This window comes from Tursiops truncatus, chromosome 10, assembly GCF_011762595.2.
Source record: "Tursiops truncatus isolate mTurTru1 chromosome 10, mTurTru1.mat.Y, whole genome shotgun sequence".
Lineage (NCBI taxonomy): Eukaryota > Metazoa > Chordata > Mammalia > Artiodactyla > Delphinidae > Tursiops > Tursiops truncatus.
In genome coordinates this window covers 79,253,868-79,277,955 of record NC_047043.1, presented here as the reverse complement: position 1 = coordinate 79,277,955, position 24,088 = coordinate 79,253,868, and the positions used below count along the sequence as shown (strand labels likewise).

The 24,088-nt window shown below is 39.5% G+C and overlaps 1 protein-coding gene across 7 annotated transcripts in view; it reads right to left on the bottom strand.

Moving 5' to 3' along the window:
- The window catches only part of SLC25A26 (solute carrier family 25 member 26), a 139,946-nt gene that overhangs the window by 15,667 nt on the left and 100,191 nt on the right, over window positions 1-24,088 (bottom strand). For all 7 annotated transcript variants that reach the window (XR_012323882.1, XM_073787526.1, XM_019947617.3 and 4 more), the window contains one exon: window positions 16,920-16,964. Coding sequence is in view for 6 of the 7 variants with exons in the window: in XM_073787526.1 (XP_073643627.1) it covers window positions 16,920-16,964 (45 nt within the window). In the remaining variant the exon portion in view is untranslated. The remainder of the gene's footprint in view (window positions 1-16,919; window positions 16,965-24,088) is intronic.

Sequence of the window (24,088 nt, the reverse complement as noted above, 5' to 3'; positions counted from 1 at the left end):
ACTCATAAATTCAACATTTACTCAATACCTACTAGGATTCAGGCAGTATAAGGTCAAGGGAAAAAAGATAGCAGTCCCCAGGTCTAATATGGGATGGGAGTAGAGTGAAGGCAGAAGAGGGTTATAACAGAAAGTGACAAAGAAGGCTTCATAGAGGTGCCTGTTGTAATCTAGGAAGGAAAAAAACTGGTTGCCAGGGGAAGTAAAACACTGGATCAAAACAGACTCTAATGGCTGAAGACACAATTTAAAAATAGAATCTCCAAAGATAAGCATATCACCTGGCCAGAACAATTTAACCTAAAAACATATGAGGAAATCATTTTGTATTAGAAAAGGATACTAATAAATATCTTAAACAAAAATCTCTATAACCAAAAGATTTAGATTCAAGTGAGAAACTCCCATGGCAAACACAGCATAAGAGAAGTAACGATTATAACAGCAACCACAATAAACACACAGAACTTACTATGCTCCAGGTACCCAACTCTTTACATACATTAACTCATGAAATCCTAACCACAATCTTCTAAGGTATGTGCTATCTTATCCTCATTTTACAGACAAGAAAGTTGAGGCTCAGAGAAGTTAAGTAACTTACCAAAGTTTAAACAGGTAGGTACAGAGTATATACATACTTGAACTTGGATCTATAGGTTACAGGTATTTTGACAGCAGATAGAAGGTATTTATAAGACACTTCACTTCCAAATACAGGTAACTTTTACTAGAATGACATCAGATTATCCAAGTGAATGAACAAACTCTGTCAATGTCCAAAGCAACTTGCTTTAAATAATATGGATTTGTAATTTTTTTTAATAATGAATTGTCTGAATATAGAACTTTGGAAAAAGAATACTGAGACCAAGCTAAAAAGATGAGTGTTGTTTACAAATGATTCATTTGGGGGCAACTTTAAATTCATTAAGCAACAAGGATAATGATAAGAAAACTGGCTGGTAAAAAGTACTGTACATGAATTATGAAAATATTTTGAAATTACATATTTGTTCACATATATGGAGGAACTGGAGGATTGTGATCAACAAAAAACTGGCTGGAAAGACAGGAAAAAATTAAGGAAACACTCCCATTTACCACTGCAACAAAAAGAATAAAATACCTAGGAATAAACCTACCTAAGGAGACAAAAGACCTGTATGCAGAAAACTATAAGAAACTGATGAAAGACATTAAAGACGATACAGATGAAGAGATATACCATGTTCCTGGACTGGAAGAATCAACATTGAAAATGACTATACTACCCAAAGCAATCTACAGATTCAATGCAATCCCTGTCAAACTACCAATGGCATTTTTCACAGAACTAGAACAAAAAATTGCACAATTTGTATGGAAACACAAAAGACCCCAAACAGCCAAAACAATCTTGAGAAAGAAAAATGGAGCTGGAGAAATCAGGCTCCCTGACTTCAGACTATACTACAAAGCTACAGTAATCAAGACAGTATGGTACTGGCACAAAAACAGAAATACAGATCAATGGAACAGGACAGAAAGCCCAGAGAGAAACCCACGCACATATCTTTGATAAAGGAGGCAAGAATATACAATGGAGAAGAGACTGCCTCTTCAATAAGTGGTGCTGGGAAAACTGGACACCTACATGTAAAAGAATGAACTTAGAACACTCCTTAACACCATACACAAAAATAAACTCCAAATGGATTAAAGGCCTAAATGTAAGGCCAGACACTACAAAACTCTTAGAGGAAAACACAGGCAGAACACTCTATGACATAAATCACAGCAAGATCCTTTTTGACCCACCTCCTAGAGAAATGGAAATAAACACAAAAATAAACAAATGGGACCTAATGAAACTTAAAAGCTTTTGCACAGCAAAGGAAATCTTAAACAAGACGAAAAGACAACCCTCAGGATGGGAGAAAATATTTGCAAACGAAGCAACCGACAAAGGATTAGTCTCCAAAACTTACAAGCAGCTCATGCAGCTCAATATCAAAAAACAAACAACCCAATCCAAAAATGGGCAGAAGACCTAAATACACATTTCTCCAAAGAAGATATACAGATTGCCAACAAACACGTGAAAGGATGCTCAACATCACTTATCATTAGAGAAATGCAAATCAAAACTACAATGAGGTATCACCTCACACCAATCAGAATGGCCATCATCAAAAAATCTACAAATAAATGCTGGAGAGGGTGTGGAGAAAAGGGAACCCTCTTGCACTGTTGGTGGGAATGTAAATTGATACAGCCACTACGGAGAACAGTATGGAGGTTCCTTAAAAAGCTAAAAATAGAACTGCCTTACAACCCAGCAATCCCACTACTGGGCATATACCCTGAGAAAACCATAAATCAAAAAGAGTCATGTACCACAAAGTTCACTGCAGCTCTATTTACAACAGGCAGGACATGGAAGCAACCTAAGTGTCCATCAACAGATGAATGGATAAAGAAGATGTGGCACATATACACAATGGAATATTACTCAGCCATAAAAAGAAATGAAATTGAGTTATTTGTAGTGAGGTGGATGGACCTAGAGTCTGTCATACAGAGTGAAGTAAGTCAGAAAGAGAAAAACAAATACCATAGGCTAACACATATATATGGAATCTAAAAAAAAAAAAAAAAGGTTCTGATGAACCTAGAGGCAGGACAGGAACAACGACACAGACGTAGAGAATGTACTTGAGGACATGGGGAGGGGGAAGGGCAAGCTGGGACGATGTGAGAGAGTGGCATGGACATATATACACTACCAAATGTAAAATAGATAGCTAGTGGGAAGCAGCTGCATAGGACAGGGAGATCAGTTCGGTGGTTTGTGACCACCTAGAAGGGTGGGATAGGGAGGGTGGGCGGGAGACGCAAGAGGGAAGAGATATGGGAACATATGTATATGTATAACTGATTCACTATGTTATAAAGCAGAAACTAACACACCATTGTAAAGCAATTACACTCCAATAAAGATGTTAAAACAAAAAACAGACAGGAAAGATTACTCATAGGAAGTGTAATATTATTGTTTATTAGCTTTAAATAACTTAAGCGATTAGAAAATGGAATAAAAATGTAGTTTACACAACAGTATGAATGACTGCTATTGACAGTATTACTTACCACTTGCTGAGCACCTAGCATGCTCCAGAGACTATGCAAAAGATTTCACATTTCTCATTTAATTTTGAAAGGTGTGTATTATTATCCAGACACACAGGTGTAGGGTGGTACTAAGAGTTGTCAAGTAACTTGCCTGAGGTCACACAGATCGAAAGTGGGGGAACTGAAGCTGACTTTTATGGTCCCCTCAAAGCCATGTGCCTTGTAGACAGAATAGTATGTAAGCAACATTTATAAGCTTCCTTGATACACAGCTCAACTTTTACGGAAGCTACAATATAATACTCAAGTTATTAAAGAAAATATTTTGATGTCAATAAATGTATATAAATCATGTGGGTTTGGAATGGAGGATTTTTTTTAAGGCCCTGTCTCAACACCCAAAATTTTTAAATTGCCGTAACTTCTCAACCTAAATAAGTATTTCCATTGCCACAGAGGTCTAATGATCATTCCTGTAAAAGCAAGTAAATGACTGCAGGGGGAGGGCAGAAAGGAGGCCCAAACATGAAGAACCACAGTGTTGGGTCTCAACCGATGTGACAGAACTTTTAAGACTAAAAAAAGCAGGCGGCCATACTTTACTTGGTGTTTGCTTACTTATCACTATTCCAAGTCCTGTTTCCATTTTCTTTTCAAATAAAAAACGAAATTTTCAGATGCATCCATGCACATTTGCTTATATCTCATGTAAATGAGACATTTCAAGTAACGAAAATGGCAGTCAGAAATGTTCTTAGTTTCACTTTTGCGGTTTTTCTTGAGGAAAGTTTCCTTAACATAGGATGACTGGAAACGATTTCTAGTAGCTTATTGAGAAAATTTAATTTTGAAATCATTTTAGACTTACAGAAAATGTGCAAAAATAGTAGAGGTCCCATACACCCTTTACCCAGCCTCCTCTACTGTTGACATTTTACATAACCCAAGTATAATGATGAAAACAGGAAATGAAAATAGGTACAATACTCCTAAGATACAGACCTTAATTGAATTTCACCATTCACACTGTTTAAAGGTGTGTGAATTTTCAACATCAGGCCTGATTTATTTTTCAACTAATGATATTTCTATTATCCAGTAGGATATTATGAGGAATCCTGAATACTTAGTGGTGGCGCTACAAAAACAATCAGATTGTTCTAATTTCCCAAGTGATTCTTCACTCAGAGCTCAAGGGCCATCAGAGGAAGAAGGCATGAAGTACTTTCGAGGCTCCTCCACACACACCCCCGCCAGGGTTACAGCTATTAGCACCAGTATTCATTCAGAGGACAGAGTGCAAACACCAGGCCCGATACTAGGAAATGGCTAGGAGTCCAAGCCTGAGCCAAGTGTCTTTCAAGTACAGCATGAAGAGAAGGCTTTGTTACTTTAAAAGACCCACCCAAATGTGCACGGTTGTCTTATGAACGAACAACAAATTGAAAATAAGCGTTTTGGCTTCACTGCAGGGAAACTTAACTTTGGGACTTCTTCAGTTGTTGTACTCAGAAGTAGTTAGGTGGCTTCCAATTGCTAAGATTACACCACTTTACCCCATGAGTTTTATGGTACCTTAGTAGGTATCTGTGCTGAATCGTCTCCTCAGTTCCACATGACTGACATCATAATAAATGATGATAATTCATTTAACACAACAGAAAAGACAATCCTCTGTGCAGGTCTCACTGCTGTCTGTCTAGTACCAGAATTTCAGAACACATTAAAGACAGCAGATGATTAATTTCACTCAACTGCCCTCCATACTGTAGGTGATCAAGCTATTATATAGCTTTGGCACATCCACTTTAAAACATAGTTAGGGCTTCCCTGGTGGCGCAGTGGTTGAGAGTCCGCCTGCCGATGCAGGGGACACGGGTTCATGCCCCCGTCTGGGAAGATCCCACATGCCGCGGCTGGGCCCGTGAGCCATGGCCGCTGAGCCTGTGCATCCGGAGCCTGTGCTCTGCAATGGGAGAGGCCACAACAGTGAGAGGCCTGCGTACCGCAAAAAAAAAAACAGTTAAAGCAACAGCTGCCTATAATTTTATTATTCAATTAACAATTCACAACTGAATAATAAAATTATATTTAAAATTTACATTAATGAATTCTCTGTGAAGTACTTATATACAAACATGACTTGAAAAAAGAGATCTCCAGGGCTTCCCTGGTGGCACAGTGGTTGAGAGTCCGCCTGCCGATGCAGGGGACACGGGTTCGTACCCTGGTCCGGGAAGATCCCACATGCCGCGGAGCAACTGGGCCCGTGAGCCATGGCCACTGGGCCTGCGCGTCCGGAGCCTGTGCTCCGCAATGGGAGGGGCCGCAACAGTGAGAGGCCCGCGTACCACAAAAAAAAAGAGAGATTTGCAGGACTTCCCTGGTGGCGCAGTGGTTAAGAATCCACCTGCCAATGCACGGGACACGGGTCCGAGCCCTGGTCCGGGAAGATCCCGCATGCTGCAGAGCAACTAAGCCCGTGAGCCACAACTACTGAGCCTGTGCTCTAGAGCCTGCGAGCCACAACTACTGAGCCCACATGCCACAACTACTGAAGCCTGCGTGCTTAGAGCCCGTGCTCCTCAACAAGAGAAGCCACTGCAATGAGACGCCCACACACCGCAACAAAGAGTAGCCCCCGCTCACCACAACTAGAGAAAGCCCGCAGGTAGCAATGAAGACCCAACACAGGCAAAAGTTTTAAAAAATAAAAAAATAAATTTTTATAAATAAATAAATAAATATGGGATTTCCAAAGCAAAGTTTTAAAATGAAAAGAATAATGAATACAATTGGGAACCACAAGTAAGCTTTCACTTCTGCCCTACCATGGCTGGAGCAATATACGCAAGTGGTTAAAGGGCTAAAATGGATTCCTCTTAAACCGATAATAAGAGTTCGTAAGAAATTTTTTAATGAATGATTGTGCTGGTAAATATTGGGTTGCCCAAAAACTTCTTTTGGGTTTTTCCTTAAGATGGTACAGAAAAATCCAAATGAACTTTTTGGCCAACCCAATATAAGAAATTTCATTTATTCTTGAGCAAATGTAAGATGAGCTCAAATGCTGAGTTTGCTTAGTAATATTTAGGTTTTACAATTACAAAGTAATATTTTTGGATATGTGTGCCTAGGTTTTATTTGGGAGGTATTTATTCTGATTGGAGGGATGTCTGAGCTTCCTGGATCTGTGGTTTTATGTCTTTTATTAGTTTGGGTAGGGGCAAAAGGTATCTAAACTGAGTAACAGTTATTATTATAACTGATGCTCGTGATACAAATTTTAAGTCAACAAGAAAAGGTGTGATTACTTTTAATACTTCTGCCTGGAAAGACACACTTGGTTTGCTATGTTTAAGTATGTAACAATCTTTTAAAAACATTTTTATAAAAATGGTTCAAATGGAAGAACTGGGGGACTTACACTAACAAGCTCCATTTATCCAGAAAGAGGTACACTGACAAGCCACTATCCTCAAAAGTACCAAAAAATAGGTATAGTAAGGACTCACTTCTTTTCATTAACCTGCAAAAACTCGCTCATCTGACCCCTGATTCAACAGGATAGGGACTTCATTACCTTCACCTCTGGAGTCTCACAGGGCCTTGCACAATTCCTTATACATAGAAGGCAGGCAAATATTTGGAACTGATATGAATACCTATAATGTAAATAGTGTTGGATAATTTTACCCTTGTGTAGAGAAGGAGGAAAACATCAACTGGCCAGACATCATAATCCCAAATTGTCCTTTGTGGCTCAGGAAAGAACCGTATAAACCAGGAACAGCTAACAGGTTCCAGCTCAAGGATGAACATTAACTGGACAAGGCCTTCTAGTGAGCTGGGCGGAGACAGTTACAAGGCTTGGTTGAGGTTCAGCTGGAAGGAGGGCCAGGATCACCCAGGGATGACAGAGTGAAACCAGAGCAGCACTAACAGTATCCTATCGCATATTTACACCAGACATACTAAACTGACACCAAAAACACTCAAGAATACCCAGGAAGCAGGTCTAAAGGACAAACAGAAACAAAGCTAACTCCTTTTCTCCCCATTTTTTAAAGGAAATTACGTGTGAATCTGTACATGGCTTCCTGGAAATCAAATACTAGCATAGTTTTATATCTCTAAAGGAACTGGGCAACTTTATAGGCATTTTTTAAAAGTGCACAAATGGGACTTAATGAAATTTCAAAGCTTTTGCACAGCAAAGGAAACCATAAACACCACCAAAAGACAACCCTCAGAATGGGAGAAAATCTTTGCAAATGAAGCAACTGACAAAGGATTAATCTCCAAAATTTACAAGCAGCTCATGCAGCTCAATAACAAAAAAACAAACAACCCAATCCAAAAATGGGCAGAGAAAAAAAAAAAAAAATGGGCAGAAGACCTAAATAGACATTTCTCCAAAGAAGATATACAGACTGCCAACAAACACATGAAAGAATGCTCAACATCATTAATCGTTAGAGAAATGCAAATCAAAACTACAATGAGATATCATCTCATACCAGTCAGAATTGCCATCATCAAAAAATCTAGAAACAATAAATGCTGGAGACGGTGTGGAGAAAAGGGAACACTCTTGCACTGTTGGTGGGAATGTAAATTGATACAGCCACTATGGAGAACAGTATGGAGGTTCCTTAAAAAACTAAGAATAGAACTACCATACAACCCAGAAATCCCACTACTGGGCATATACACTGAGAAAACCAGAATTCAAAAAGAGTCATGTACCAAAATGTTCATTGCAGCTCTATTTACAATAGCCAGGACATGGAAGCAACCTAAGTGTCCATCAACAGATGAATGGATAAAGAAGATGTGGCACATATACACAATGGAATATTACTCAGCCATAAAAAGAAACAAAATTGAGTTATTTGTAGTGAGGTAGATGGACCTAGAGTCTGTCACACAGAGTGAAGTAAGTCAGAAAGAGAAAATGAAATACCGTACACTAACACATATATATGGAATCTAAGGGAAAAAAAAGGTCATGAAGAACCTAGGGGCAAGACGGGAATAAAGACACAGACCTACTAGAGAATGGAGTTGAGGATATGGGGAGGGGGAAGGGTAAGCTGTGACAAAGTGAGAGGATGGCATGGACATATATACACTACCAGAAGTAAAATAGCTAGTGGGAAGCAGCCACATAGCACAGGGAGATCAGCTCGGTGCTTTGTGACCACCTAGAGGGGTGGGATAGGGAGGGTAGGAGGGAGGGAGAAGCAAGAGGGAAGAGATATGGGGACATATGTATATGTATAACTGATTCACTTTGTTATAAAGCAGAAAGTAACACATCATTGTAAAGCAATTACACTCCAATAAAGATGTTTAAAATATAAATAAATAAATAAAAAGTGCTTTTTAATATATATTTGTTTGATAATCTGATTAAAATAAAGTGTGTTTAATTCCTTTCTCACACTTTGTCTCAGCCAAAAAAAGTCAATTTGATTCATCACAGGAATGTTGTATCTAAATGAGCATATTTATCTTATTTTGCTCACAAACTTGCATAAACAGAAGAGAAACATCCAAAAGAAGATGACAAAGGAGGAATCCTGGTGTGCATTTTATTGTTTTTTGACAAAGGACCCTAACCCACTAGCCTGTGGGACCCATGAGGCAAGGTTAAATCTTAACTCGGTTGAAAGTAATGGAACCTGCAAGGAACATATTAGGTGTTGTTACTGCTTTGGCTTCACAACTGTAAGTACAGCAGGACACCAGGCAGCTGAGTACACCGGTCCAAAGGAGGAGATGGGAGAAGGATCCAGAGCCTCAGAAGTGACACCCTTTCCATCCATCCTGTCAGGCTTTGCTACACATCATTCCTTCCTTACTTAGTTTTCTTTGCCATCTCTTTTTAACCATCTGTCTTTAAGAATTCAAAAGTTCTCATATTTTTAAATTGTTAAAAAAGATGTCTGCTTCATTATAATGACATTTTCCTAAAATCCTAATCAGCATCTCAGACTCTGACTTTGCTGGTGATCTGGACATAAAATATTTTGCTCTTATTTTTAGGAGTTTTCTTCCATCTTGACATGCTGTATTTAATTTAGGGGACAAACAGTGCAGTAAAAATCACACACAATCATTTTTACTCTGTTATCATTCCCTTCTCATTCTTTAATATGCCTTCACAGGAATCTATGTTCTGATCAAACATGTCTGTGCAGATACCAGATTGTCCCAGTCTCATAAAATGATGCAGTGGAGACCCTGAGCATGAGCACCTTCTAAATTACTATCATTTTGTTCATATACTAAAGGTATGGGAGAATGTTGCGGATGGAGTGATAAAAGACACTTTAACTATTATTAAAATAAGAATCAGGACTTCCCTGGTGGCGCAGTGATTAAGAATCCGCCTGCCAATGCAGGGGACATGGGTTCAAGCCCTGGTCCAGGAAGATTCCACATGCCGCGTACCAACTAAGCCCGTGTGCCACAACTACTGAGCCCACAAGCCACAACTACTGAAGCCCACGCGCCTAGAGCCTGTGCTCCGCAACCAAAGAAGCCACCACAATGATAAGCCCATGCACCGCAACAAAGAGGAGCCCCCGCTCACTGCAACTAGAGAAAGCCTGCATGCAGCAAAGAAGACCCAATGCAGCCAAAAATCAATTAATTAATTTAAAAAATAAGAATCAACAACAATAAACAAGTTACCCTTCAATTTGAATAAAAATATAGTTTTTATAAAGTACTGGCTGTTTAAAAGACTTCTAAAATGTATTGATTTTATACACTGTCCTATAACTGAAATGATAATCCACTGGCCCCTGATTTCTGTTACAAAGCTATGATTTCATTTTAGAAAATCATCAGCATAATGTGAAAATTTTACATAACCAAACTGATTTTATTTTCATTTTGCTTCAAAGGTTGCATCTGAGGTTAAGGTTTGCATTTCTTCTAGTTACTGCTTTGCACCTTTGTAACACCTTGTGGCTAGAAGCAAAACTACTTAGACCTGGCAGCATTCTTAATAATCCTCTACACTTCTCTATATATTCAGACACTAAAACAAATCTGACATTCTTATAGGAAATTTTATCATATCCTTTCAAAATATGTGTATTGTTTGCCAAAGGCTCAGTGAGAATACATCTGTGTGTTAGAGCTGTCATCATACTTCTAAAAGAAACTACTTTTAAATAAAACGGTTAATGTATACAGCTACCCAACTTTGCTTTGACCTTGAAAAAGAAAGAATGCTAACCTCCAAACAATTAGTAAATAGTCATAAACACCTGCTGTGTAAAAGTCAGAACTACAAAGAATATAAACGATCAGAAGACAAAGTTTCTTCCTCCAAAAAGCCAAGTCCTACAAGAAATTAAAACACAAACACGCGGAAAATGTAGTCTGGCTCCACTCATCCCCATAAACTATCTGTGCTGCCCCATGTCGGTCCCTCGGAGCTGACTGCTTCCTGAAGCAAACACTGTTTAACCCTTGCCCAAGTACAGCAGAACCGGGGATGGTTTGGGGGAGGGGAGGAAGGGAGGCTGGTCTAAGAAATATGGTAGCCAGGGCTTTTAAGTTTTATGTCATCAAGTTAAAGAATCAACACAATTTGCAGAAATGCCTGAAATAAGCTGATTAGATATAATACAACCATCTCAACTTTTTACCAACCTTTGAACATATGAAACAGCAACGACATTCTTAAAGATATTGTACGCTATGTGCAAAGTTATGTGTAAAATAATTAAGGACATCAACTCTGGAGTCAGACTGTCTGGGTTCAAATCCTGGATGTACCCCTTAACACTGAGTGTTCCTGAGGCCTTGGGCAAGGCACTCAAACTCTTCTTCAGTTTCCACATCTGCAAAATGAAAACGGTAAGAGCACCCACCTCAAAGAATTGCCATGAAGATTAATAGGAGATAATCCATGGAAAGTGATTAGCACAGTGCTGGGCACACTGTAACTTTGAGAAACGCTACATATTATGATTCTTAATGATCATGACTGTAGTAATAAAATCAATGTTAATACAGTAAAAGGGTGCTGGACAGAAAACTGAGAACTTAGTTTGGCAGATGGAAGACAATCTCTCTGAGCCCTGGTTTCCCTGTTTTAGTGGGGAAGACAACAGGACCTGTCTCTCTGAGTTGTACGTCACGTGAATAAGATGCTAAGGAATATATAGTATACTCCTCAGCACAGTGCCTGGCATATTATCTGCTCAACACACAACGTGTTTTTTATAAGTATTTGGGCGTCAATAAGTGCATAACTAAATAAACTATTTAAATGCTACAAAGGAAATAAACAGGTGCTGTGTTTACTGAGCAGGGAAGATGGGAAGGTCCTACTTTAAAGATGGGTGGACAGGGAATGCCTCTCTGAAGTGACATGATCTAAGACTAAAGAACAAGAAAGATTTGGACGTGAGAAAAGCCTAGGGAAAGAGCCAGAGTGAAAGCTTGATGAGGGATTTTTGTCAACCCTGTTGATCACTATATTCCCCAGGCCGTAGGCACATAGTAGGTACTCAGTAACAATGTGCAGAATAAATGAATAAAGAATATTTCTGGCAGAGGGCACAACAAACTTAAAGGCCCTCGGGTAAGGAGCAGCCTGGCGAGTCCGAACAGAACAGAGGGAGGCTAGCCGGACTGCAGGGCAGGACGTGGACATGGGGAGGCTGGAGTGTAGTGGGCGGGTGCTGTGGGATAACGTCGGTGAGGTAGGAGGGGCGGATGACACGAGACCCTGTCAACCACAGTTTAAACTCTGGATTTTACTCTTCTTTCAAAGAGGTGTCACTGAAGGCTTTTAGCAGAGAGTGGTATGATATGATTTATTTCTTTAAAAGATCACTCTGGCTGTTGTGAAGAGAAGATATTTTAGAGAAGCAAGAATGGAATCAGAGAGAGCATTGGAGAGGCCAACGTGGCAACTCAAGCAAGAGATGAGTTAGAGGCTTCAATCACAACAGTGGACTCTCTGGGGACTTTCCTGGTGGCACAGTGGTTAAGAATCCGCCTGCCAATGCAGGGGACACGGGTTTGAGCCCTGGTCCGGGAAGATCCCACATGCCGCAGAGCAGCTAAGCCCGAGCGCCACAACTACTGAGCCTGTGCTCTAGCCCGCGAGCCACAACTACTGAAGCCCACACGCCTAGAGCCCGTGCTCCGCAGCAAGAGAAACCCCCTCAATGAAAAGTCCACGCACCGCAACGAAGAGTAGCCCCGGCTCTCCGCAACTACAGAATGCCCGCACACAGCAAAAAAGACCCAACGCAGCCAAAAATAAATAATAACGTAAAAATAAATGTAAAAAAAAAAAAACAGTGGACTGTTCTGATGGGCTGGATGATGAGGGAAAGAGAGAACTGTGGAGTCATTCTTAAGTTTCTACTTTAGCAAGCAACAGACATGTGTTCTACTTACGGAGAAGGAGACACCTGGGAAGGAACAGGTTGGGGAGAAGGGGAATAAAAACCAAGTGTTCTGTTCTGAGCTGGTTCCCCTGAGACACCCTGAGTAAGGGTGTCACCTAGGAAGTTGGTCATGTGAGGCTGTAACTCAGAGCAAGTGGTCCACGATAGAGCTTTAAACGTGCAAGTCAGCCATATACACAGGGTATTCAAAGCCAAGGGACAACATGAAATAATAAGCTTTGGTTATTTGTCAGATAAGAGAACCATGTAATCCATCGTGTTTCTCTTCTTGTTGGGCTACTAGAAAAGTTCCAAACTCAATATAAATCTTAAAGGAAAATGATCTTCTCAGAGGTTCTGGATATGATGATCTACCCCTTTTACTTCCCCTCCTCTTTATGATGTTTAGTCTTCTTTCATCTAAATCTTTTTTGTAAGCATATGTACTATTAAAAAAAAAAGAAAACATAAGAAATGAGGTAGTGAAATGACATGATTTGGGGAGTCAGGGGGGCTGGCTCCCACAGTGCCTTGGGTGGTCTTCAATTACAGACACGTTACCTTGGAGTTATCTGTGGGTATGTGCTTCTCTGATAGAGTAAAAACTCCTCAAGGGCATCAGCTACATCTTACTCATCTTTGAATTGCTGTGAAATGAAACAGTGTCTAACTCACAGCAGGCAGGCAATACATGTACACTAATGGCATCTGTCACTTTTCTATAAATAGAAGGGGTTCAGGCCTTATCAGAATGTGCTAAAGCTCAGTTCTAAGATGTTTTCAATGCAATACAGTACACGAATAAATACCAATCAGCCATACAGGCAAATGTTAGCTATAAGGGTAAACCTTCAGGGTCTGGATTGGAAGACTTCAAGCACGAGAAAAAAACTGAGCTGGCTTTAAAAGATGCATAGCATTCGATCCGTGAAAGCCCATTGCAGAAGGAAGCCAAAGAAAAGGGGCAGTAAGGAGGCTATTCTGGTTGGAAGGAAAGGAAGGAAAGGAGGGAAAGCAAAAAAAAAAGTGTAAGGGGAAGGGAGATGGAAAAAAACAGTTAAGGACACAGTATGGACATCCCTGAGTGCCAACAACTTCATGCTTTAGAGTTTTAGAAAGTTATACATTTCTGGGAACTTCAAAGAGATGTTTAAGGAAGATCACACAAATTCAATGTGTAGAACAGATGAGTGTTAACTAAGTCCAGGCATAAGTTAGTAAGAATCTGATAAAAAAAAAAAAGGAGGCCACAGGTTTCAAAAAGTCAGAGTGAACACAACTTGGTGAGTGACAGAGAAAAAGAGGATCAGATTTAACCTGGGATTTGAGACCAAAGGGGTCAGGAGAATAGTAGTATGATTAACAGAAATCAGGGAGACAGCAGGAGGAAGTGATTTTAGAAGGCGATACCATCGATTTTAGGCAGAATAAGTTTAAGATGATAGTGGCCACCCCCTACCTCCAGAGTCCCACTCCTTATAGCACAATGTGCACACAATCTGCCGAAGTCCTTGCTGAGAAAATTTTTTCTTAGCAGTATTTCCACATAAACATAATAGAGAAACCCTTCCGTATAATACAGTGTCTCTATGGTTGCAGAAGCAAATGTAAATGGATAAACTCATAAATACAAAAATAAAAGACATGCCAAATATTGTCTGCTTTTACAAAGCACTGTGATTTCACATTTGGATGTTTAAAAAAAAACAACACACTATTATACGAAAAGATGCTCAATATTATTTAGCCCTGAGAGAACTGCAAATTAAAACCACAATGAGATACCACTACACAACTATCAGAATGGGTAAAGTTTTATTTAATCTAATAATAACAAACAATGACATGGATGCAGAGCAACTGGAACTCTCACACATTGCTGGAAAATGGGACAGCCACCTTGGAAAACACTGTGAGAGTTTCTTATAAATTAAACTTATATTTTCCCTATGACCCAGCAATCCCATTCCTAGCTAATTACCCAAGAGAAACAAAACCATATATCCATACAAATACCCACGTACAAATATTTGTAGCAGCTTCATCCATAATCATCAACAACTCGAACGTGTATCAACTAGTAACTGGCTAAACAAATTATAGTACGTGTACACAATGAAATGCTACTCAGCACCACTAAGGAGCAAACTACTGGTACGGGATAAAACAGGAATGAATCTCGTCTTTCATATTAAATGAAAGAAGCCAGGAACAAAACACTACACAGTGTGTGACTCTATTTATATGATATTCTGGAAAAGGGTGATGATATTACATTTTGTTTAGGGTGGTAGTCATATTTGTCAAAACCTGTAAAAATGTACACTTAAAAGGAGTTTTCCTGTATGAAGATTATTCCTCAATAAATCCGACAAAAAGAAAAAAAAAACTATGGCATCTTAACATTGGCTCAAAGAAAAGTATTAAAGCTCAACATTGTTATCTATGATCACTCTGAAAAATTCTAGACATACATACATTCATTCATTTATTTATGGCTGCACTGGGTCTTTGTTGCTGTGCGCGGGCTTTCTCTAGTTGCGGCGAGCGGGGGCTACTCTTCATTGTGGTGCGAGGGCTTCTCGTTGTAGTGGCTTCTCTTGTTGCGGAGCACGGGCTCTAGGCATGTGGGCTCAGTAGTTGTGGCTCACGGGCTCTAGAGCGCAGGCTCAGTAGTTGTGGCGCACGGGCTTAGTTGCTCCGCGGCATGTGGGATCTTCCCGGACCAGGGCTCGAACCCGTGTCCCCTGCATTGGCAGGCGGATTCTTAACCACTGCGCTACCAAGGAAGCCTAGACATTTCTTAACTAGCTAGCATACTGCAAATGTCCTGAATACTGCAAAGAAACAAATCCCATGCTTTTTCCCTCTTTGGGCCTCAAAACATTCCTGTGCAGAAACTGGGCCTAAGTATCTTAGATACAGTGCAGAAGCCACGTGAATGCTGCTTATTGAGACACTAATAAAGTGAGTCTTGTTTGCTGGACAGCTGTTGCTCCATTGTCTTTTGTCATACACAAAAATAGAGAGGTGTTATGCTTATGGAATGTGACCTTCTCATTGGATAGCTGTTACATCACACCCGGAAACACTGCCAGAGAAATCCATTTTCACCGTGTGCCACACGGAAAACAGTAAAGACAAAAACAAAACAACCATGAAAGATCCCAAAATCTGCATTAAATGAACTGTACTACTCCTTAAAATCAGATCATTTATAAGAAGTATTTCTCAATACTTAATATTGCTGAGTTTATTTTTATGAATAATGTTTTGTCTCATTTTATTATCCTTAGTATGTAACTTCAACAGAATATTTTTCAGAGTCCAAGTAACTGTTATTCTTCCAAAGACATTTTCTTTGAGCACTCCATGATGACTAACGCTATACAATTATGAGAGTAATTCCTTTATTTTTTGTATTATCAAATGCCTACCTAGGTACTTTGCCATTTTACAGTTTGGTCATTTATAAACCATTTTCATTTGAACAAGGGTTTTCAGATTCTTTTGATCACTATCCACAGTGAGAAATACATTTCACATTGCGACCCAGTACACAGATGCATGTATATATGTACACACAACACTGAAGTTTGACAAAGCAAGACTTAACCTTACCTCATAAGATGCTATTATTTTCCCTTTTGTTGTTGTCTTTAAAATGCTGACAAACACCACATAATTCATACCGTGAGCCGCAATTTTTGAAATCATTGCACCAGGAGATGAAAAACAAATACAATGTCTGCATGTTTTGAACAAAGGCTTTCAAATTTTCATTTAATTGTTTGTTTTTAAACATATGAGTCCAAGGCTGACTCACAACTCCCCACACTCTGCTCCTTCTCACTGAGGGTTCCTAGGCCTGGTGAGCAGGAAAGACAGAAGGGGCCTTCAGAAACCAAGCCCCTCCCCACTCCCACCCACCATTAGATGTGGGCGGGAAGGTCTTGGCCTTCTAGGCCTACAAATATTCAGAGCCTTGCTTTCCTTCCTTTTCCATTTACCCTCACTGTTATTTCTTAACCTCTACACACACACACACACACACACACACACACAGTGAAGTGAAATAAAATTCAAGTGGATGGAAAAAAGAGTTACAATACAGAGGAAAGCAAAGTTTTTTCTAAACATCTCAGGATGTCAGTTATGCCTGCTCTGCTTATTTCCCAGACCACAGACACCTAAACAAGTTTAAAACACTGAACTGGCATGTAAATCCCACTCACAAAATATTTCCAACTCCTAATAGTTTTGAGTTTTTAAACCGCTACTCAATATTATATTCTACTATTCCACACCGAAACTACTGGGTATTAATGATCATAAGATAATTAGAGAGAAGTTTTATATGAAGATTGGAAAACTTACTTTTAAGGACTCCCACAGGGGAAACTGGACCAATGAGAAAGGAATCTGAAGAGAAAAAAAAAAAAAAATCAAACAAATTAGGCAGGAAAGATCAGTTTGCTTAGCATGACTATATGAACCTATAATTATTATTCAGAAACATTATTTCATTTTAACTTTATGTACATAATAAAGCTACCATTAAATTTATAAGTACAGGATGCATAGTTTTTAGAAACAGAGTTAAACGGTAACTGCCTGTAAAATCTACTAAGTTTTTCAGCCCAAGGGACATAAAATGATGCCCTCTTGAAACTGAAAGAGCAGCTCAATATGAAGAGTGTCAGGCTGCTTAAAGAAATGAGAAAATAAGTGTTTTCCATCACAGGTAATGAAGACTTTAAATATGTGACATTTTCCCGCTTAAGAGTTTGAGCTGTCTGCTGCTCAGCGGGCCACGTGTCAGGGTTGAAAAGAGAAGCAGGGAGGGGGAGAAAGAGTGGGGGAGCGGGGAGCACAGGAACAGGGTAGTGGAGGAAAGGAGGGGAAGGGGAGGAAAGGAGAAAGGGAAGAGCGGAAAAGGGGAGGAGGGGAGAGAGAAGGAAAGGAGAGGGAGAGGAGTAAGGAAGGACAGAGGGGACAAGGCAGGTGGATGGGAGGAGAGGAAGAAGAGGAAGCAGACAGAGCCACTTGCAGGAGGAAGCTGAGAAGCAAGGTCTGGGGACAGAACACGGGCGTGGGAAGGAAGGAAGGGCTTCTCAATGTGGAAGAGTGAGGGCTCTAAACAGTTGGGCCTGACAGCCTGATTTAGTCTCAAGCTTGGTCAGGGAGAAGAGTCATCTCTAGCAGTGAAGACAATCACCATTCTTAGACTAAGGATTTACAATTAGCTGTATAGCAATAAGCTAGAATTGTTACCAAGCACCTTTCACATGCCAGGCACTGTGCCCATCAGCACTTCATAGCTTTTATTTCACCGAATCCTCACAACAACCCTGTAAGATGGGTATTATTACCATCCCCATTTTACAGATCAAGAAATGGAGGTTCAGAGATGCTGTTTAACTTGCCTAAAGCACACAGGAAGTAAAAAGCCCAGACAATCTGACTACAGGCCCCTGTCTGACTACTACTCTACCTAAAAGACATCTTATTGGATTTGCCTGCATATAAATTCACCCCCAGTGTAATCTATGTGCTTTTAATTAAACTTTCTAAAATTCTAAAATAGAACCCCACCCTCCATATTTCCTAAAGTAAAAATACCTGAACTCCAGGGGACCCTACTCACTAGCCTAGGTAATAATATCCACACACTATCCACTGGGCCTACATAAGGGATGCTACTGCTCAAGCAGGTCATGGCACCAGTATAGTTGCTCTGTATCCAGTTCAGTTGTAAGTGAAAAGTAAATGTGGACTTTGATCAAAAACAATATGCATAGGGGAATGTGAGTGTAAGTGAGTGTGTGTGTGTGTATGTGTCAGAGACCACAATGTTGAAGGGATTAATGGGTATTTACCTTCCCATGAATTAAGAGCACTAAATTACTTCCAAAATATTTATATTTAACCAGAAATTAAGAGTCTAGCATCATCTGTCTTATTCTGCTGGAAGAAATGATGGCCCTGGGCTTGACAGTGGTCACAGAAAGAAAAATCTGACTTCCATTGAGGCAGGAAATGGTAGTGAGAGAGGGAAAAAAAAAGAAAAATCAATGTCAATAAACTAGTTTAAGTTGACAAACTAAAATCTCACGCAATATTGTCATCTTCATAAATAAGCAAGCGCCCCATCCTGTACATCAAAGTTCCATAATAGGAGACAAACTTAGTTGAGCTTTTTTGTCACCAAAACATGAAAGCATCTGACACTGTCCATTCTGACACTAAAATGCTGTATTTTCAATTAAATTATCAAAACCCAAAAGACGGACTGTAGTTTTCATTTCTTTTTTTGGCTGCGCTGCATGCTTGTGGGATATTAGTTCCCCCACCAGGGATCAAACCTGGGACCCCTGCAGTGGAAGTGATGAGTCCTAACCACTGGACCTTCCATTTTTTAAAATTTGTAAGATGTAATAAAATACCAAAGAGGACTAACGGTTAGCGGGATTAGAGATGACTTTAATTTTCTTCTTTGTACTGTCTCCTCCCAACTGTAAATATGTCACATTTTAACAAGAATGTAAATACTTCACATTTTTTAAACATCTTTATTGGAGTATAATTGCTTTACATTGCTGTGTTAATTTCTGCTGTATAACAAAGTGAATCAGCTATACGTATACTTATATCCCCATATCCCCTCCCTCTTGCATCTCCCTCTCACCCTCCCTATCCCACCCCTCTAGGTGGTCACAAAGCACCGAGCTGATCTCCCTGTGCTATGCGGCTGCTTCCCACTAGCTATCTATTTTATATTTGGTAATGTGTATGTGTCAATGCCACTCTCTCACTTCGTCCCAGCTTACCCTTCCCCTGCCCCGTGTCCTTAAGTCCATTCTCTACATCTGTGTCTTTATTCCTGTCCTGTCCCTAGGTTCTTCAGAACAAATTTTTTTTTTTTTTAGATTCCATATATATGTGTTAGCATACAATATTTGTTTTTCTCTTTCTGACTTACTTCACTCTGTATGACAGACTCTAGGTCCATCCACCTCACTACAAATAACTCAATTCCATTTCTTTTTATGGTTGAGTAATATTCCATTGTATGCCCCATCTTCTTTATCCATTCATCTCTCGATGGACACTTAGGTTGCTTCCATGTCCTGGCTATTGTAAACAGTGCTGCAATGAACATTGTGGTGCGTGACTCTTTTTTCTTTCTTTTTTTTTTTTTTTTTTTTTTTTGCGGTACGCAGGCCTCTCACTGTTGTGGCCTCTCCCGTTGCGGAGCACAGGCTCAGCGGCCATGGCTCACGGGCCCAGCCACTTCGCAGCATGTGGGATCTTCCCAGACCGGGGCACGAACCCGTGTCCCCTGCATCGGCAGGTGGATTCTCAACCACTGCGCCACCAGGGGAGCCCGCGTGACTCTTTTTGAATTATGGTTTTCTCAGGGTATATGCCAGGTAGTGGGATTGCTGGGTCATATGGTAGTTCTATCTTTAGTTTTTTAACAAACCTCCATACTGTTTTCCATATGCCTGTATCAATTTACATTTCCACCAAAAGTGCAAGAGGGTCCCCTCTTCTCTACACCCTTTCCAGCATATTTTGTTTGTAGATTTTTTGATGATGGCCATTCTGACCAGTGTGAGGTGATATCTCACTGTAGTTTTTCTTGTTTTTTTTTTTTTGTGGTATGCAGGCCTCTCACTGTTGTGGCCTCTCCCTCTGTGGAGCACAGGCTCTGGACGCGCAGGCCCAGCGGCCATGGTCCACGGGACCAGCCACTCCACGGCATGTGGGACCCTCCCGGACCGGGGCACAAACCCGCATCCCCTGCATCGGAAGGCGGACCCTCAACCACTGCGCCACCAGGGGAGCCCTCTCACTGTAGTTTTGATTTGCATTTCTCTACTGATTAGTGGTGTTGAGCATCCTTTCATGTGTTTGCTGGCAACCTGTATATCTTCTTTGAAGAAATGTCTATTTAGGTCTTCTGCCCATTTTTGGATTGGGTTGTTTGTGTTTTTTGTATTGAGCTGCATGAGTTGACTGTATATTTTGGAGATTAATCCTTTGTCGGTTGCTTCATTTGCAAATATTTTCTCCCATTCTGAGGGTTGTCTTGTGGTGTTTATGGTTTCCTTTGCTGTGCAAAAGCTTTAAAGTTTCATTAGGTCCCATTTGTTTATTTTTGTGTTTATTTCCATTTCCCTAGGAGGTGGGTCAAAAGGATCTTGCTGTGATTTATGTCACAGAGTGTTCTGCCTATGTTTTCCTCTAAGAGTTTTATAGTGTCTGGCCTTACATTTAGGTCTTTAATCCATTTGGAGTTTATTTTTATGTATGGTGTTAGGGAGTGTTCTAATTTCATTCTTTTACATGTAGCTCTCCAGTTTTCCCAGCACCACTTACTGAAGAGGCTGTCTTTTCTCCATTGTATATTCTTGCCTCCTTTATCAAAGATAAGGTGACCATATGTGCGTGGGTTTCCCTCTGCTCTTTCTATCCTATCTATTGATCTATATTTCTGTTTTTGTGCCAGTACCATACTGTCTTGATTACTGTAGCTTTGTAGTACAGTCTGAAGTCAGGGAGCCTGATTCCGCCAGCTCCATTTTTCTTTCTCAAGATTGCTTTGGCTATTTGGGGTCTTTCATGTTTCCATAGCAATTGTGCAATTTTTTGTTCTAGTTCTGTGAAAAATGCCATTGGTAGTTTGACAGGGATCACATTGAATCTGTAGATTCCTTTAAGTAGTATAGTCATTTTCACAATGTTAATTCTTCCAATCCAAGAACATGGTATATTTCTCCATCTCTTTGTGTCATCTTTAATTTCTTTCATCAGTGTCTTATAGTTTTCTGCATACAGGTCTTTTGTCTCCCTAGGTAGGTTTATTCCCAGGTATTTTATTCTTTTTGTTACAATGGTAAATGGGAGTGTTTCCTTAATCTCTCTTTCTGATTTTTCATCATTAGTGTATAGGAATGCAAGAGATTTCTGTGCATTAATTTTGTTTCCTGCTACTTTACCAAAGTCATTGATTAGCTCTAGTAGTTTTCTGGTAGCATCTTTAGGATTCTCTATGTATAGTATCACGTCACCTGCAAACAGTGACAGTTTTACTTCTTCTTTTCCGATTTGGATTCCTTTTATTTCTTTTTCTTCTCTGACTGCTGTGGCTAAAACTTCCAAAACTATGTTGAATAATAGTGGTGAGAGTGGGCAACCTTGTCTTGCTCCTGATCTTAGTGGAAATGGTTTCAGTTTTTCACCATTGAGAACAATGTTGGCTGTGGGTTTGTCATATATGGTCTTTATTATGTTGAGGTAAGTTCCCTCTATGCCTACTTTCTGGAGAGTTTTTATCATAAATGAGTACTGAATTTTGTTGAAAGCTATTTCTGCATCTATTGAGATTATCATATGGTTTTTCTCCTTCAATTTATTAATATGGTGTATCACATTGATCGATTTGCATATACTGAAGAATCCTTGCATTCCTGGGATAAATCCTACTTGATCATGGTGTAATCATACCTTTTAATGTGTTGTTGGATTCTGTTTGCTAGTATTTTGTTGAGGATTTTTGCATGTATGTTCATCACTGATACTGGCCTGTAGTTTTCTTTTTTTGTGACATCTTTGTCTGGTTTTGGTATCAGGGTGATGGTGGCCTCATAGAATGAGTTTGGGACTGTTCCTCCCTTTGCTGTATTTTGGAAAAGTTTGAGAAGAATAGGTGTTAGCTCGTCTCTAAATGTTTGACAGAATTCACCTGTGAAGCTGTCTAGTCCTTGGCTTATATTTCACACTTGTAAGATGAAAAAAGGTCTTATAACTTACTGTAATAAGGCCTGTAACTTAAAACTTATTGTAACTTACTGAAATGTTAGCCTTCTTCACTTCTTGATTAAAATAACCCATAAAACTGAATTGTATGTTATTGGCACTTTTTTGGTACTTAATAAATAATACCAGATTTTGAATCCTGTAGATGGACATTTTGCCCATTTTCCTCTATTAAAAGTTATTCATTAAATTGTTCCTTCAATTTAAAGAAGTGATTTTAAAAATCACACATTTGAAATGGCCAAAACTGTTCTACTGAGTATTTATTTTTAAAAGTGAGCCGAAAGGAAATCCCAACTTCACTCTAAAACAAGATTAATTGACTGTCTCAGGTAATTAAATATTTCTGGCTTCTGGTAATGAAATAGTCCTCATAAGATAAACTCCTGATGTGTAAAAATGTTTCAAACATTCTTCAAGTCAAAATCTTACTGAATGCCTTGTCATTTACAATATGAAGACATGATGAAAATGTGTTCCACTCATGTGACAGTAGTACTGCCAGCAAATACGGCTCCACGGCTAAAACAAATTCTTCTCCCAGCTTCTACAGAACATGGGCCGGTCAGAAGGCAAGTTCCCGCCCCATGTCTGGTTTGGAGTTTCACAACAGTGATGTTTCTTCAAAACGTGGCATTTTAAACCCCATACAGATGTCAGCTGTTATTCTAAAATGTTTTATAGATGAATGAAATGAATAGCTGCACTCAGAGGTCTTATATTCCAAAACACAACATATCCATTTTATTGCACCAAAAGTTACAAAATGGCTCACTGTTGTGACCTTTTTAATACCTCCATTTAAGATGTTTTGTTTGAATAAGGTTGTTAAGACCCAGAGCCCTAACAAGCGAGCAACAGTAGACTCAGCTACCATCAAAGAGGCAGATGTAGAGGGGAAAAAACCTGCTAAAATTCAACGTGGATTCCACTAGTAATAAACATAGCAATAACTCCATACGAGAGTGCGTGTGAGGATTCCATGTGAAGTAGAGAAAGTGAAAGCTGAGTGGTAAACAGGCAAAGGAAGTGTTGGGCATTACTAATGAAATAAAGAAGGTACAAAATTACATTATGAGCACGCTTTACCTGTTACCAAGTGTTTGGACTAGATTATCCTTGAAGCCAATCAATGCTTATAATCCTATGATCTTAAAATAAATGCCTATAACCTTATAGTCCTTTAACAAATAATAATGTGATATATAATATAACTGAAGGGATATGAAGATACGATTTCTAAGGTATCATTTAGCTCTAGAATTCTATGGCTCAATGGACAGATCAAATTAGAATGCCAATACGTTTTAAAAAATAAGACTTGATCATAAGCTGCAAAGAACACAATGGATCCTACAAGTGACGCAAAGGGGAGTCTCCTTTCTGTTGCAAGACAGTGTCCGAATTTCCGTGCTTGATTTCGGGTTTTCCATTCTAGTGTTGCAAAGACAACAAAGCCAGTTCTCCTGTTAAATACTCTGTTCCTTTTTCCATCCAAGCCCAGTGGTAACCAAGGACAAGTGAATTTGAAGACCTGAAAACATTTTGCCCCAAAGTGACTACTATTCTTTAAAAAAGAAAAAAAAAAAGAAAAAGGTGAGACCCATTCAAATCTGGTCTGCTGCCATCTGACATACCAGGAAAGCATTCTAATAATAAATATTGATTTTTAAATTTAACAACTATAATTCATTGACATGCACTGTACATAGAGAGCAGAA